Consider the following 15096-nt stretch of genomic DNA (forward strand, 5'->3'; position numbering starts at 1 on the left):
CCCCACCTCTGCCATGGGCAGGGACACCTTCTACTAGACTAGGTTGCTCAAAGCCGCATCCAGCCTGGCCTTGAACACTTCCAGGGATGGGGCATCCACAACTTCTCTGGGCAACCTATTCCAGTGTCTCACCACCCTTATCTCTTCATAATATCTGTCCTAAATCTGCCCTCTTTCAGTTTAGAACCTTTACCCCTCATCCTATCACTGCTCTCCCCATCTTTCCTATAGTCCCTCATTAAGTACTGGAAGGCTGCTGTAAGATTTCTCCAGGGCCTTCTCTTCTTTATTTGCTGCAGGTTGAGTACTGCTGGAGATTATACATCAGTCCTGATACACAGAAATGGCCTTTCCTGACCACAATAGTGAAAATCTAGTCAGATTATAGTATGATGTTTCTCTCCAAGAACATTATTCTAAACTCTTGCTTATACTCCAGAGTTACTTAACAGTAATGAATTTAAATTAGTTTTAAACCAGTGCAAAAACATTTAGTTCCACTTTAAATGAATCTCTGTAGCAGTTTAGCTGAGAGGGAATTTACTTAAACTACTGTTACAAAACTGCTTGTTAAACCTAATGCTTGGTGTAAATCAACATTAAGTTTACATTTAAAATAAAATAAGAACATTCACTAAGTTTTACATCAATTTAACTAGAAGGTTTTTAAATAGCCTGGAAGTGAAACCAGATGGATGAGGCTTTTCTTTTTTTCTCCAGCTCTAAAAATATACTCAGTGAATTGCCTGGTAACAGTAGATTACCTTAAACTGCAAGTTGCTGGCAGGTCATGAAACAAGATTTTGTGGACAACACAAGGGTAAATGGCGTCACCTTCCATCACTGCAAAACCACCTGCCCTTTAGAAGGTCCTAGAAATGTGCTTCTAACCAATAAAAAAATAATAGCTGGACAGGATAACCTATTCAGAGATTACTTCAGGTGTCAACACTTTAAAAAAAAGTCTTTCTGAGAAGCTCAAAGAGACCAGACATGCTTAGCAGCATTCAGTTGGGAAACTAGGGAAGTTCTTAGTATGAAATTCTTGCAGCTGTTCTACCAACAAAGCCTTAAAAATGTTATCTGCTTTTTAGTAGTTTTTGCGTTCAGAAAAGGCAGATCTTCAACACTGTTTTCGGAATCCAGATACCAACTTCATAGAAATATTGAAAATTATCAGAAATGGCAGAGCTGATCACAAGGATAATACACTTTTCATGGGAGAACTTGTCAGGCAGTTTTGGCCTCTCCTCATACTAGATGACAACTGGTGATAAGCAAATTAGTGTAGTGCTATGGAAGCAATTGTTCTTAGAAAAAAAGCGTATTAAAAAAGGAACTCACTGAAGACGTAGCCAGATCTAAGACTTTTGGAAGGGACTAAATTCTTTTAAAGCCAGATCTACAGATGCTGAGGCAGGAGGTTCAAAAGCACACAGGAGCGTCAGCTGACCAGCAGACAATCCACAGCACAGCTGGCAGAGCTCCAGCATCTTTGTCAAGAAATCACTGGCAGAAGAATAAGGTGTTCTGCCTAACAAGCACTTTGAAAGCAAAACCAGTCTTGCTTTGAGGTCTCTATCAAAAAACCACAAAAGGATTGGCATAAAATTTCCTGTCAAGCCCAGGGTGACCTGATGTTAGCAAAGCCCGTGCACATGGTAGGTAAAAGGAAGGGAACTATTTTTAAAGTGGTCCAAGATATACGTTGGTGCACATCAAGTATAGTTTCTCTACATTTGTATGAAAGCTTTATATCATGAGATTTGGGAGAAAATATACAATCATTGCTGATAAGAGTTTCTAAACAATGCTTAATATGTCAAATGAGGATTAAGTCTTAATAGTGAAATAAACAGTGCTTACTTAGTTAATTTAAAAAAAAATTTGGAGGAATTTTTAAAAACTCTGTAAAGCATAACATTTTTATTAACAACAGCACCCCTGAGAAGAATTTAGGGATGGAAAGCAAATGTTTTTTATCTAAAACAATATGGAGCTTAAGACAGAGGATGAGATGCCCGGATATATATACAGGAAATGTTCTTCATAGTATCCAAGGTAATTTCCACAACACATACAAGCTTTTATTCTTTGTTCTATATTCAGATTTGAAAAGAGATACTGTCAGGTAGGAGGCTGTTCAGAAATGGGTTGCAAGAATGAAAGGAAATCTGTGCTACAGAACTGAGGACAAAAAGTGCTGTGCTCACCTGAGAAAGGTTGTAAGCTGACTTTATGCTCTGTAAAGAGGAAGATTTTTACGATGAAGTACAATAATCTAGTAGGCCAGAAGCAAAGGATGAGAAAGGATATTTATTGAATTTTCTCAATGAAAACATGAATATCATGAAATGTAAGTTTTAAAATGTAATGATTATATCAGAAAAAAAAACCAGGTATATAGTCTGAAAACTGAATACTTAGTAACTTTTCATTAATTATGTATTTCTTACTAAAGGATTATCAAACCTCAATAGACTTCAACTTCAGCATTTCCTTTAGGGAGGTCATGGAATTATGTTGTGATGCACTTAGATTTATTTTGCTGAATTTTTTGGGTTGAATTGTTATTAGGACTCAGCAATACATCGTGCACGGGGAAAAAGGATGACAACTTTTCTTGCCACCATTCCAAAGTATATAACTCTGTATTTAATTTATTTAAAAATAAAAAAAAAAAGCGCCCTAAATTATTTAACTTGTAGTACAGCCAAATTTCTTGGATTTCTATGTTCAAAGTTTCTAAACTTTAAAATCATGTGCTAATTTTCCTGTAGCAGATGATAAGTGCCCCTTAGGGATGACTTTCAAATTGCTTGGAAGCATCTGCAACGAAGTATTTTTTAAATATAGGTAGGGCCACAGTCTGGTATTTCTTTCTGAAAAGATGTTGCAGGAACAAGACAAAGCAGAATACTTGATTAGCACTCTGAAATGTATCACTTTCTGTGAAAGTTTTGCACATATAAAAGTGATCATATACTCCACCATGGTTATTCAAGTCAAAACCTGAATATTCTCACAGGAGTAACAGCAGGCTTTTGATTTGAGAGGAAATTCTTATTTTGGTTGAGGAGAAAAAGAAATGTTGTAATTTGATCCAGCTTTGATTAAGGTCTCAGTGTTAAGAGGTTTTAATACTGGTAATGGCCAAGTACCTTCAGTTCGTTATCTTCCAGTGCACACTGCAGCATTAAACATGAGTTTGCAAACATCTAGCAAAAGCTCCCATTGCTATTAATACCCAGTTCACTACTCTCAGCATATTCCAGCCCAGTAATAGCAGAAACTATTTAGCATTCATTCCTGCTGCAGCCAAAAATCACCTATCCATATAATACTGCCTACAGCTTAGCTATCACTACCTGTGTTTCATCAGACAGGCATTTTTTCTAATCATAATGCTTCCAAGGAATACAAAGTTCTGGACTCAGCATTTTACTCGGGTCAGTGCTCTACAGAATCAAATATTTTCTCATTGCCAGCTGGCAAAATTTCAGTGATTTCTTCAGATATTTCAACATAACTGCATTTGAGTTGAGCAGGCTCTTTTTTTCCCCATCTAGACTTGAACTGCACAACATAAAGGCACCAAACATTATTTTGCTCTCTGATTCCACATTAAGCACTTCAGATTTCTTCCAGAGGCCTGGAACTCTTTGGAAGCCAAGGGTTCCACAATGGTAAGTCTAAGGTTTAGATTTTTCCAGGGGATACAAATAGGTATGTGCTTTAAAACTGCAAAAGAAGAATATTTAAGAGAAAAAAATTAGTTACATATTTCAACTGTGGACATATTGTATTTAAAAACTGAAGGATGCAAAGGAAGTAAGACACCTCTGGGAAGATTACTGTGAAGTTTTTTCTTTATATTTGAATTCTTTGCATTTGAATTCTTTGCAGGAAACTGTACAGATTAGTCATTCACCTGCTGTTATCCTGTCCTCAGAAATGGTTGTAAAATCATTCAGAATTCTGTAAACCTTTAGGACCATGCTTTTAAAACCCATAAATGCAAAATAAAGTTTAAACTATAGTGGCTTTATAATGAAAGAAATGTATATTTTGTCTGTATATCCTGTCTGCTCTTTTCTTTTGATCTCTCAAGTTGTGTGCTGTTTCAGCTCTTCAAGCCTCCAAACGTGTTTGCAGAATCTGAATCAACAGTTAGGTTGAGGTAAAGAGATGGACAAAGTTTCTGGCCTAGTTTTCCTCTAATTTGTGCTCACGTAATCCCTCTAAATAAATTCCTCCATTGCTTCTCGTTCTTTGGCCATTCCTAAACTTTTGTCTTAAGTTATCCAGCTGGAGCAAGCCATCAAAATAACCCTGTGCTCTCTCATGCTTCTCCAGTCCCTCTGCCCCAGAATAACCATCATTACAAAGTTATGCAGGCTTTTTCAAAAGAAGGCTGGTTGTTCAGCAGGTCCTAGAGGACATACTCGAAGAACTCTTACAGATGTTTAGCTGTTGCCACCACTAGTCAAAAGGAAGTGTGTCTTGTGACAAGTGCAAACCTGTGTCTGTGTGGTTTAACAAGATGGCTCAGGTGAAGCTGAGCACACACTCAGATATTGTCCTAAGACACCAATTTGTATCTCTCTTCTCTACCCAGCCACCAATTTCAAAAAACCTATGTCATATCATTTTGTATCTTCCCACGTAAAGGAAAAAGTCATCATTGCAGTGAAATACCTGGAGTGCCCTTTTTCGCTATTTTCATGTCCACATAAGGTTATTTGTCATTTTGGTTCAGGTTCATTGACAGCTTTTGAAAACAGAGATAATCAATGTGGAATGAAAGTCATGCCATGGGCTCTATGCTTCTTTTACAGAAGAGCTTTCTGGCTTTCCTTGTTGCAATGGGCATCATCGTGGCCCTGAGTGATGCGCACTGCTTTAGTAAACGTTACAAGCCAGGGCAAGCCGACAAAGGTAAGAGCAGACAAGATCCTCCCCCTTGATTGCTCTGTAGTAGCTTGGCTCTGTGGAGCTTCCAGGAAGGGCTCAAAATACAAGGAAGAAGGGAGATTTCAGAAAGACACAAATAGGAGGTTCCAGCAATAAGGTGTCAAAAGTAGGTGAAAAACAAAGTCTTATCCTGGACTGAGTGTGGCTGCACAGTATTATTGCTACTGGCAGTAGGTTGCTATTGCAGCACCTGGAGCTGATGCAGGAGTTGAGAGTAGATCTGAATAAAATGTGGTGCCAGGTGGCAGACCTGGCTTTTTGGTTACTCACTTTCATCCCAAATCTGTCACACTGAAACTATCTCTAACAAGTAAAGAAGAAAAGAATTCACAGACTCCGAATAATTAGGGTAATAACCCAGAGAACAAAATTACTTCTAATGTAATAATGCCAAGAAAAACATTTTCAAAAAAGTTGAAATAGTTTTTAAACTTTTCAGCCTTTAGGTGGAGGCTTAAAAACATGTTCTGTTTTGCTGTTGTCTCATGCAGGCTGTATGCTGAATGGAAAACTGTACCCCCTGGGACACACTGAGAGGACAGATGATTGCTACAGATGCAGCTGCAGCCGAACTCAAATTGCTTGCTGCTCAATGTAAGTTTGAACTTCTTGGTACCATCACTGCCCATAGGACAAGCACAGCTTTCCATTTGCAGGGGATAAATGAGTTTCTAAGAGCACAAGAGAGCCTTTTTTTGCCCACATCACAGAGCAAGTGAAAGCCGCATGAAGCTCTTGCCATCCCGTGATAGGATCGCAGCTAAGGATCCTTAGCTCTGTTTACCTTGGCTCATTTTCTGCGACAAGGGGTAGACACAGAGCCTTCCAGGCACATCCAGGTGGTGCTTGCCTTGAATTTTCTAGGAGCTTGTGAACCCCTCTGCCACTGCAGTTAAATCTTTCCTTAGCTGAGAAAGGGAGAGTAGGATGGAATTTAGGAAGGAATTACTTTCACAAGTTGATTTTAATCCCTTTCTGAAGGGGCTTGTCTCCAGTGAAAATGCTGACCCTAGGATGACACGGTCCTGCTCTGAAGTATCTCTCCAACATCCTCCTTTCCTCTCATCCTGACTTCTCAAAGGGCCAAAATGGCTTGATAGCAACCTTAGCCTTTGTTTAAGTGACAATCAGTCCACGAGGAAACAGCTACCACCATCTAAGCAAATTGGAAATAATGGAAGCTTAATGGAAAAAAGAGAAAACATGCCAAGCTCATGCTTATGTCAGACTGTAGAGTGCAGCGCTAGAAATCCCCATGCTGGTGCTGAGCATCCTGATAGATGTGCACAGCACAGTGCAGCAAGGCATCATTTGAGGCCCTGGAAGCTGCAGCTGTGTTGCACTCAGGGTAACTCAGCTGGTCTTAGCCATAGTTTCAGAGATGTCTCACTCAGCAATAGTTCAAGCTGCAGTATTGAATGAAGTATATCAAGGAAGTATTGAAACTTCTATTGCTGTCAAGCTAACATTTGCCTTCTTCTCACCAATGACAGATTTTCTACTCCTGTTGCTTATGACAAAGAGAACTGTAAAGTTGTTTTAAACAGAAAAAGCTGTGACTATGATGTGGTGTACAAGAACGACCCCTCAAAGGAGTGTTTTGAAGTTAGACGTGTGGGCTAACACCTGCTCCAAACCTCTGCACTGTGGAATTGCTCCCCTTCCTACACCTGCTTTGCCATCACAGAGAAGTACAATGACATGGGAAATCTCATAGGAGACAGGACTTCAGTAGCTCACTTCTAATTTCCTACTTGTTCTAATTCAGCATACAAGATGCCTAATCACACACAGTGTCTTCTTTCTGCAATATTTGCCTGGGTGTTGCTGAGCTCTTTTGACTACAATAAATCCAGATGAAACATCCATCAATGCTTCATATTGATGATTCTTTTTCTGCAGTGACATGGGGCAGTGTCACCTTCTTTGAGAAAAGGATGCCTTTGCCTCACTCCTCTGACATGCTCTGCACCGGTACCCTGGCACAAGCCACTTTCACACTTTGCAGGTTCTGCTCTAGCCAGGTGTCAAAATCCATTCTCATTTGGAAGGGATGCACTGACTGGGACATGCTTTACAATGGCTCCTACTCAGGGCACACCTGAACTGCTGTAGGAGTTTTGGTAACTCTTTCTGTGCTGCTAACACTTGGCTGCTAACGTGGCAGCAGAGCCTGAAGCACTAAAAAAGGTCTTAATAAAAGTGCCTTTTATTAGTGTAAGAATTCTCTACATTCCCTGGGAAGTCCAGCTTCAAAATCAAATCTCCCACCTCGCAATAGGTAATATCCTAACTCTGCCCACATATAAGACACCAGACAACAATACCCTGCAAAATGCTGTTTTTATATGGGCTCTTTGCTTTAAAAAATGAGTAGTAAAAACCCCACACCAATCTGTTGTTAATTCTTCTGTGGTTTGAAAAGAAAACCGCCTTGCAAAACAAGTGGACTGTTTAATCAAGCTCCATGATCATAAGTCCGTTGTCTTGTAAAAGCATGAGATTACACACAGCTGAGCATTCTTAGGGCAGGGATCCTCACTGGTCCTAAATGACTTTTTCCCTTTTCTGACATTTCATGTCAAAATTATAGAGAACACAGCCTCAACTGATTCACCTGAAGGAATGTTTTCAGAGAACAAACAGCTGCAGCTTCTCACTAAGGGAAGTAATATTTTGAGCTTGGTGATCCAAAGACTTCCTACCTAAATAGCTCAACAGAACTGTTTCTAGAGCAAATTCGGTTTTCATATTTATGTTTTTTTTTTTTTTTTTTAAATTCTGGTTTTCAAGATAAAATGTTTTATGAAGAACAAAACTTACTTGGAGGTACCTCATGGATTATTTTTAATTTGAACCACTGAAAAGTGCACATGTCAAGATTAACACCCAGCTTATCAAAGTCTGGAACTATGCCATGTGATACTGAAATTATTTCAGGATTACAAGTTTTTCCCTACCAAGGTCTTATGAATTAAAGGCTACATTTTTCTTCTAAACATTACAAAAATAAGTCTATTTTCTCATAAATTCACCACCATACTCTTAATATTAGTGGTTAAAACTTTATGTTTTAAGTGATTTATAGATGCTTAGTTAATTTTTAAATTAGATCTCATTTTATTCTACTTGTCTCCTTATTTGGACCTTTATTGATTTATCTTTAATTCAGAGCTTTATCACCTCTAGGGTCCCAAGAGTTTCAGTAGCATCTGGGTGCCAGTTTTCTTACAGATGAAGACAACTTTCTTGGTGCAAGGAGATTTCTGATTTGCTGACAGCAAGCAGGTTTTGGGACTAGGAAGAACCAGCATATTTGACTACTGTGATGAGCACATCCTGACAGAAATTATCTGTGGGTGGGGAAGCCTATCTTCCACTGCAAGGGCATCACCTCCACCACATGTACTTGAAGCTGAATCTGAACCAGCTCAGCACAAACAAGAGCTGACACTGGGGAAGGAAGGAAAAAATGAATTCTGGTGAGTTTTCCAGGCCAGGGAAGTGTAGAGACTTGCCCTAGAGGTTCCAGAGTTATTTCTGATTCTATGTGCAGTATATTGGTTTTTCTATTGCCAGGGTAGCTGGCAATACTGAAACTGCCTTTTTTTTTTTTTTTTTTCCCTCTAAATAAAACAGTTTTAGCACTGAGGGTCAGGAGTCTTGAATCTCTCTTGCTATAAACTGGAAAGCCTGTCTACTGAGAGAGGAAATGCTCAATAGCGTTGCCACACGTACTTTTCATTATTTTTGGTTTTGGCATTCATGAGAGGATAAACCTGCAGGAAAGCAGGATGATCTATCACTCACCCTCTGTCTTGAATGCTTTTCATTGTTTGTGCACCAACAAAGATGAATGAAATTCATAGGGCAGAAACAGAGAGAGTTACCAGTTCTGTTTTCCATCCTTCACTGCAGAGAAAGAACAGACTCCAGGCTGCTCAGGGAATTAGTAAATAAGGTCCCCTGGGAAAATGTTTTTGCATGTGCTCGCGTCCATCAGTGCTGGTCACGTCTCAAACATCAACCCCCAAGAGCATAGAAGCAGCAATTCCCAAATATCAGAAGTCAAGTAGGGGAGGCAGAAGGCCGGCTTGGCTTAACAGGGGTCTTCTCTTGGAAACAAGGCAAAAAAGGTAGGTATATGGCTAATGGAAGCAAGGTCAAGTGACATATGAAGAATACAGAGACGCTCCTTGCTGCTGTAGGGAGAAAATGCATGTGGCCAAAGCTCAGTGTGAGTTAAAGCTGCCAAAAATGGGGGGTGAAATAAAAAGTTTTTTCAAATACACTAATGACAATATGCAGTATAGAAATATCATCAGCCTGCTACAGGATGAGGAGGGTCACCTCCCAGACAGGGAGAGAGACAAGGCAGAGGTGTTTAACACTTTCTTTGCCTCGTTTTTCAACAGAGATGACAGATCAAGGCGATCTCAGTGCCCTAAGCTGGAGGACCATGATTGCAAGAATGTTAACCCTGAAATTGTGTGGGATCTTCTGCTCCAGGTGGATTCCTACAAATCTATGGGACCTGATGGGATTCATCCAAGAACCTTCAAAGACCTGGCTGATGTCATAGCAAAACCTCTCTTAATGATTTTTGAGCAGTCTTGGGAATCTGGAGAGGTCCCAGCTGACTGAAAGCTGGAAAATGTTGTCCCAGTTTTCAAGAAGGGCAAGAAGGAGGGTCCCAGAAACTACAAGCCTGTCAGTCTAACTGCAGTGCCTGGTAAAGTTATGGAGAGGATTATTTTGGGAGGTACTGAGACATACCTGAAAGACCACAAGTCATTGGTCACAGCCAGCATGGCTTCATGAGGGGAAAGTCCTGTTTATCAACCTGATTTTCTTTTCTGACAAGGTAACCCACCTGGCTGATCGAGGGAAGCCAAATGATGTAATCTTTCTGGATTTCAGTAAAACTTTGGATACTGTCTCTCACAGGACCCTTCTGGACAAAATGTCCAGCACAGCTGGATAAACACATACTGAGGTGGGTGAGCAATTGGTCATGGGTCGAACACAAAGGTTAATAGTGAATGGGTAACATCAGACTGGTGACCTGTCACTAGTGGGGTTCCACAGGGCTCCATCTTGGGCCCTGTGCTCTTCAACATCCTCATAAATGACTTGGACACAAGCACTGGAAGGGATACTAAGCAGTTTGCAGATGATACAAAACTGGGAGGAGCTATTGACCCCCTGGAAGGCAGGGAGGCCCTGCAGAGAGACCTTGACAGATTAGAGGACTGGGCAATCCTCAGCCCTATGAAGTTCAACAAAAGGAAGTGCTGGATTCTGCACCTGGGATGGGGCAACCCTGGATGTTCATATAGACTCAGGAATGAGATGCTGGAAAGCAGTGCCATGGAAAGGGACCTGAGGGTCCTGATCGATGGCAAGTTGAAAATGAGTCAGCAGTGCCCTGGCAGCCAGGAGGGACAACCGTGTCCTGGGGGGCATCAGGCAAAACATCACCAGGGAGGGGATTGTCCCACTCTGCTATGCACTGGGGCAGCCTCACTTTGAATGCTGTGTGCAGTGTTGGGCACCACAATATTAAAAAGACATTAAGCTCTTAGAGAGCATCCAAAGCAGGGCAATGAAGATGGTGAAGGGCCTTGAGGGGAGGCTGTACAAGGAGCAGCAGAGGTCACTTGATCTGTTCAGGCTGGAGAGGAGGAGGCTGAGGGGAGACCTCACTGCAGTCTACAACTTTCTTGTGAGGGGAAGAGGAGGGACAGGCACTGATCTCTTCTCTGTGGTGACCAGTGACAGAACTCGAGGGAATGGCCTGAAGTTGTGTCAGGGGAGGTTTAGGTTGGATGCTAGGAAAAGGTTCTTCACCCAGAGGGCACTGCAACAGGCTCCCCAGGGAAGTGGTCACAGCACCAAGCCCAACAGAGTTCCAGAAGCATTTGGATTATACTCTTGGGCACATGGTGGGACTCTTGGGGATGGTCTTGTGTAGGGCTAAGCACTAGACTCTGTAATCCTTATGGGTTTCTTCAAACTTGGCATATTCTTTGATTCTGTTTTTATGTGAAACTAGACAAAAACTTGTTCAATTTCAGTAATATCCTCAGAAATCCCAATAGAACCTCTCCAAACCATAAATGCTTTTATGCTTCGTTTGTTTGGAAAGACACAGGAGAATAAGATTTTGCCATTTTTATATCCACCCCTCTGGGAAACAACACAGAGGCCATACAGGAGCTCCTTAGAAACAACACATTATTGTCATAGTATGTCCAAATTTCAGATTCTTAGGATTTTATAGCACTCAGATTCAATCAGTGACGTATATAGGATCAGAGCGTCATGGCAATACCACACATGTATTTAAGTTGCAACCTATTTCAAATTGTAAGGAATTACAAAAATAAAATGCTAGCTGTCATTTTGTGAAAAACCTTACATGAAATCTGTTACATTTTATACTCTTTCGGGTGGTGATTGGTGTTTGCTTTCCCAAAGAGGGGGAAAGCAATTCTCCTAGCACAGGTTTGTTCTTGGTATCTGATAAATTACTTTCAAGAAGTTATCCAAGACATTGTGGGGTTTCTACAGCAAGGTTTCCTGGGCTTTTTTCTTAACACCACTACATAATGCACACTGCCATTATGAACTAAACAGCCCAAGTGCCGTTCTGGTGAAAACTGTCAGAGATACAAGTCACAACAGCTCTCTTGGTGTTCTGTTCTAGTTGCTGCCCATCTTGAACACACAGGAAGGGTGTAAGGCAAGAAATGGGAGGAAGAAGGATTTTATACATTACAGTGGAAAACAGCAGAGAACAAAAAAAGATCCCAACAGCCAAGATATCTCTTGGATTTGGCTGTGGCTGCCCTTCCTAGCCCAGTCTTTTCTGCCACCCTTCCTATAGCTAACTCCTTAAGTCACAGCTCCACAAGAGCTCATAGATTCTCATAGATTTATGGTCTTCATTTGCTTAATCAGCTGCCAAGTCAAGATGACAAGCTGTGTTTGGAATCTGTTTTTCATTTGAGGAATAAGCTTTTGTCATTTTCCGGTTCACTAAAAATTTCTAAGATTTTTATTACTATATGCCTTGATTTGAAAGTTAAAAGTGCAGGTAAGATTGCAGCTCCCCTAAGTTGAGATATCTTTTTGGTTAAATCTGTCATTCCTATTCGTTTTGATTTACTGCCTCTGGACTTCTGCTTTCACTGGTATAGTATCTGTGGCCATTTCCCTCAGATCAACTCGCACTTTAGAGATGGAGGTCTCCTCGGTGCAAACACAGCCTGGCATTTGTTGTTGGCTCTTTAGATCTTCTTGTCTATCTCTATGTTCCTTGCTTATCACTGATTCTTCATCCTGGGATCATGACCTGACAGGATTTTCCAGGCTAGCCGAGAAATTATCATGCACTTTAACAACGCATTTGCACCAAAATGAAAACTTTTTTCTTATTCCACTGAAATTGCATTGAATTAAAACTGAAATTTGACTCATGGATGGGGACTTCGCTACATATGGAAGGAGACAGGTCTGTTAAGGTCAGAGGAGAAATGATATTATTGTCTCCAGCTTGAGCCTCCTGTCTTGAATTGGGACCTCAAATAAGTTTTTGCTCTGCCACCTGTTACCTGAAGCAAGTCACTCACACTGCCTTGCTATATAATGAATATGATCCTTTGCTAATGCCTATTGCTGGAGAGATCTGAGGGCATAATAGGCTTTGAGGTTTGTGGACATATGAACCTCAGAGTTAGCAAAAATGTCCCCACCAAGATAAAGCTTCCTTCTCCACCTTTACAAGATGTTTCTGTGTCAACAGTGCACTGTGTATTTTAGTGCTGTTTGCTTTGCCTTCCCTTAACACAGTTGTCCTTTCTTATACACAAACGTGACAGACTTTATTTAACAACTGTAAAACCAATTTACATCATACGTAGCATTGTCAGTTTAAGGTCAAGAAGAAATTTATACACTTGTGTTTATTTATGATCTGTGAGCTGAAATACCTCACTCCTCCTCTTGCTTTCCCTTTTCCAGTAGCGGTAATAGTTAACCTATTGGTTTTAATGACTGTATACACAAACTGCTATAAGGGGTCCTGCAGTTATTCTCTCCTGAAGAAAACTGATCCCTCTCAAGAATGTTAGAGAAGTACTGAAATGCTGGGTTAAGAAACAAGGTTTTTGGACTGCTTTCGTTTTTAGTGTATCTCTTCTAGCTTTCAGTTGTTCTTAGATAATAGCTGGTTTATTGGGCTGTTTTAAAAACATTACTGCTCTGAAATCATGCTGTATTTCTCTCCGTTGAGTGCCTAGCACTGAAAGATACAGGAAAAACAGGTTGATCATCTTGCATTACTTTGATTATTTCTGTGGTCATTAGTGAGATGTAACCAGAAACTCCAGCTGAAGAATGATGAAATAAAACAGCAAGGTAAACCCTCAAGTCTCCAGGAGTTTTCCTTGCCTTAGGAAGGAAGAGGACACTGTCCATCAGCCTAAGTGGAAAGAGGACACAGAAGTGGGCAGAGCACTGATATTCTTAGAATGTTTTTAGTAAGAAATTATCTGGTTGGGAAGCCAACGTAAGATTTCAACACCTGTTAGAGATACCAGTTCCCCACAGTACACCAGAATTGCTATATGACGGTGATTTTTGTTCACAAACTGCAGAGTGCTGCAGGGTGCCTGTCAAGCAAAATACTGCATACAAAGGTCAAAACATGTGAGAAGAAAAAAAAATTAAATAGTTCAGCAGTATTAATAAAATAAAGGCAGTGCAATTTGCCAGTCCTTTTGTTTCAGAATGTCATGGAGTGTTTGCTCCAGATTACTTTTGAGGACACGGAGGAGCTAACACCTTAAACAGGATTCTGTGGTACTTCCCACAGTTTTGTCAGCCCAAGTGAAACAGTTAATTTCAGCACATAAAGGTTAGAAAGAGCTGGCATACAAAGCTAGGGCACATCCTCAGGCATCCCAAGACGTAAATCAATTAGATCAGGCAGCACAGGAGCAGAACATGAGAAGGGAGACTATGAACTCTCCCTGTCTTCACTGCAACCAACCAAGGCAGCTTTGGCCAAGGATCTGGGTGTAATACTTTGCTATCCTGCTGTGACTTTTTTTCCTCCTCTCTAACAGGAAAATGCACATGGTCTGAAACACTGACAGTGAAACAAACCACAATGATGCTGTTAAATTGGCTTCATACATATTTGTCAGAGATCCAAAGTGGATATGTGGGCTCTGTTGATTTCAGCAAAGAAACTCCTAGTACCTGCATACATGGGCTGAATGTTCTGTTGGTTTACCAGTGATTAGGAGTCAAGGGCATGAACCATATGGCATGAACCATTTCAGGGCAGGGCATACATCAGCATTGCCAAATCCATTTTACTAGTGACAGACTGATTGTGGTCAGCAAACCTCCAGGGGCTTAATCTCTCTTCTGCATTACAAAGAATGATCTAGTAACTGAAGAAAAACCAATTTACCCAATCTGCTGAGTTGAAAGCCAGCTAATATGTCCCTGTAAATAGTGGTCTCACTGTGACCTACATTGTCACAATGCTGGCTTTCTCTCACGGATTTCCTGAGCTAGTTCTCAACTCTGGAGTTTGGGTAGAAGATGTGGAGTAGACAACCCACACTGGAGTTTAACCTCTACTCCCAAACCCACACAACAAGTCAACACAATTAGGGATATGGTTTCTACATGACTGAAAACTGAACAAGGAAGAAATCAGTTATCTAGGACCAATTTTTTAAAACCTAGATAGCTCAAACTAAGCGTGCAAATTTTGTTGTGAGTGATGGCTACTTTGTCTCTAATGGGTTTCTCAGAGCTAAATATTCCTTCCAAGCTTGAAATTCCCTTCAATGTACTTCCTATAAGTACTTTCCAGATCTGGTGTGGCACAAAAGCCACACCTATTTCTTCAGTGCCTGTTAGAACAAACCTTCCTGTATGTGGCTGCCTTATGTTAATAATGTCCACCCCATGAGGTAATTTTGCAGAAACATCATTGGTGTTAGACTTGCATGGTCAATTTGCTCAAGGACTGTTATCAGAAATTCCCTCTCTATATAAGTTCACTGAGAAGATGAGCTTCCTATAGGCTATCTATCTCCT

General features: G+C 40.6%; 1 protein-coding gene across 1 annotated transcript; it reads left to right on the top strand.

Annotated features, from left to right (window-relative positions):
- Window positions 1-3549: 3549 nt before the first annotated feature.
- On the top strand, window positions 3550-6847 carry LOC114054711 (beta-microseminoprotein-like). The gene is made up of 5 exons (XM_027878124.1): window positions 3550-3686; window positions 4839-4938; window positions 5466-5568; window positions 6468-6684; window positions 6725-6847. The coding sequence occupies exons 1-4, from the start codon at window positions 3684-3686 to the stop codon at window positions 6595-6597; spliced, it is 336 nt and encodes a 111-aa protein (XP_027733925.1). The 5' UTR covers window positions 3550-3683; the 3' UTR covers window positions 6598-6684; window positions 6725-6847.
- Window positions 6848-15096: the final 8249 nt, after the last annotated feature.

The sequence above is a fragment of the Empidonax traillii genome, unplaced genomic scaffold (assembly GCF_003031625.1).
Source record: "Empidonax traillii isolate 1590-97213 ecotype Southwest subspecies unplaced genomic scaffold, ASM303162v1 scaffold38:size1800464, whole genome shotgun sequence".
NCBI classification, from domain to species: domain Eukaryota; kingdom Metazoa; phylum Chordata; class Aves; order Passeriformes; family Tyrannidae; genus Empidonax; species Empidonax traillii.